The sequence below is a fragment of the Penaeus monodon genome, chromosome 6 (assembly GCF_015228065.2).
Source record: "Penaeus monodon isolate SGIC_2016 chromosome 6, NSTDA_Pmon_1, whole genome shotgun sequence".
NCBI lineage: Eukaryota > Metazoa > Arthropoda > Malacostraca > Decapoda > Penaeidae > Penaeus > Penaeus monodon.
In genome coordinates, this window is record NC_051391.1 from 2,667,298 (window position 1) to 2,669,797 (window position 2,500).

Below are 2,500 nucleotides of genomic sequence, written 5' to 3' on the forward strand. Positions count from 1 at the left end.
CAGTCAGTCAGTCAGTCAGTCAGTCAGTCAGTCAGTCAGTGTTAGGTTTAAATAATTCTATGCCGAAAAAAAAGGGATCGAGAATAGGACATTATTAAGAAATTTCATGCCAACAATCCTACATAATAGGTATTCTAAAGAGAAGAGAGAGAGGGGGAGGAAGAGAAGAGAGAGAGAGAGAAAGAGGAGGGAGAAGGAGAGAAAGAGCACAAGTGTAATAAATATTCTGTCAAAGTAGAGCTTAGGCTACAAGATTATATACGTCGTTGTGGGTTTTCCTTCTTAGCCCCGAAACGGCAGAGAGAGATTAACGAGGTGACCCTCTCGGTCGGTCAAAATTTAAACGAGTATTTGCCTAGTCTTATCGACAAGGATATAATGTTATATCACCCTCAGTTTAAGGGTTAATGATTTCATAAGCAGATTAATACTATTATTTTGAATCTTTCAAGTGGCTGTATTGTTAATTTTTTATATTATGTGAGTCTGTTCACATATATATCTATATATCTATTTTATCTATATATGTATATATAAGCCGTTGGACTACGTGTGTTTAAGTATATGTATTTCTTCTCTTCTTTCTCTTTTATGAGCCATTGTAATAAGATAAATGTATTATGTGATATTTGTAATAAGATGGATGTGGATAAATTTTTGAGATTTAACAGTTTTTAAAATTTTTCTCTCTTAAGGTTTTGGCAGAGAGCAATCCCGAGAAGTATGGCTGGTGTTTGCGCTACAGTAATGAAATATTCGTGATGTTCAATCTAGTCATCCAGCATCACTATCTATCGAATTACGGTGAGTTTGACGTCATTTGCAATTTATTTGATCCAATAGTACATGTTATATATTCGAAGTTTGAGGTTGTGCATGCATGGCATTGTTTATTACCCCAAATTTATTGATTTTATTTTATTTTTTCTTATTTTACAGGTGCGTCGTTCGCTGAGAATTTCTACGACCTTAAGCGTGTACAGTTAAATTCAGCAAAGAGGACGGAGGCTCTATCCTTGTCAAGAAAAGTTTATTTAAAATCATTATCGGCTCTTGTTGCGTTTCCTTACATTCGGGAAAGAATTGACAATATTTTTCAGGATGTGAGAGAAAAGGATGCAGATGGTTTACTTAATGAAAAGGTAATTTTAATTCAAAAATTTCTTTGGTGGCTCTTGAACTGAGGACTACATCTCATTACAACAAACCTCCACATATAATGCTTTGAATAGATAGAACTTAAACTGATCTCTCATTTAATGATAGATATCCAGGGAAGTCTACAAACTCATGATCTTCACAGAATATACAGTGGCGTAGGTCTTTTGGCCTTTGCCAAAGTGCCAAAATTGCAGCGACCAAGATGATCGTTAGAACTGATTGCAGTTGTATCTTTGGTTATTATGATCTCGAAATTTCTGTAGAGTAATTTGGGATCTTAATAGTATTTCATGTATTTTCTGTGGCCATTACCCAAGTTTTTCTCCGTTCCTACACAGTCCTTGTTTCAAGATTTACTTTCCTAGTCATTTTATTTATATTTCTTGACCTTTTACACTAATAGATATCAAGAAGAAAAATAGACATTGTTGAAATTAATCCTTTTTTTTTTTTGATAATGACGTCTGTGGATTTAAACTGCTAACATCTGTTGGTTTTCTCCGCTTACTTGTGCGTAGGATCACGTTTGAAATAAAAGAATCAATTTAATTTCAGAATTGGAGTAACAGGATGAAGAAAGTATTCCTGACCCTTTGGCCTTTCCTTCATTTTTCCTGGGAATTCGTAACGCTGATCTACTATGTTCGGTGAGTGCGAGGGACCCAAAGTAAAATTGTGCTTATTTTATTTTCATATATGGGAGGTCAAGCTGATCGCTTTATATTTCATCATAGTAGTAACCTAGGCCATAGGAAAGTCAGGTTGGTTTGGATAAAGTATATGGCTAATACAAGAAAAATAGTATTTTATAAGCCATTGCATAGGTTCTCTTAAAAGTTGCTGAAATTTATTGTTTTACTAATATTTTTGTCATTGGTCATGACATAATTGCCATTGTTAATCTTTTGTCTCTTACTTTTCATAATTATCAATTAACCTTTTTCTTCTTCTTTTCTTTTTCCGTTTCTTTTCCTCTTCCTTTTCCTTCTCCTTCTCCTCCTCTTCTTTTAAGATTTTTTATTAAATAATATTTGTTTTCTTACAGGTATGTTATAGGTAGAAGCAAGTTTCATACCCCACTCTTGCTAATGTGTGGAGTGCGCCTTGCAAACCTGGAGGAGGAAGATTATGAAATCATTGAAGAAAGAACTGACAAACTCTTGGCCTTCAGAAACATCAGGTAAACTATACTAATATTACTTTATTACTTTCCTTTTTAGTCTTGTATGTTTGATATTACCCTTCCCCTATTTTCTCTCTGCTTGAATTTATGTCCATCTCTTCATTTTTGTCTATTTACCTCTGTGTCTGTCTGTTTTTATCTGTTTATCTCTTTCTC

The 2,500-nt window shown here is 34.0% G+C and overlaps 1 protein-coding gene across 1 annotated transcript in view; it reads left to right on the forward strand.

Moving 5' to 3' along the window:
- Nucleotides 1-2,500, forward strand: part of LOC119574156 (peroxisome assembly protein 12-like) — a 4,861-nt gene that overhangs the window by 496 nt on the left and 1,865 nt on the right. Inside the window, exons 2-5 of the mRNA XM_037921249.1 lie at nt 696-804; nt 940-1,142; nt 1,717-1,808; nt 2,207-2,341. Of these exons, the coding sequence (XP_037777177.1) occupies nt 696-804; nt 940-1,142; nt 1,717-1,808; nt 2,207-2,341 (539 nt within the window). The remainder of the gene's footprint in view (nt 1-695; nt 805-939; nt 1,143-1,716; nt 1,809-2,206; nt 2,342-2,500) is intronic.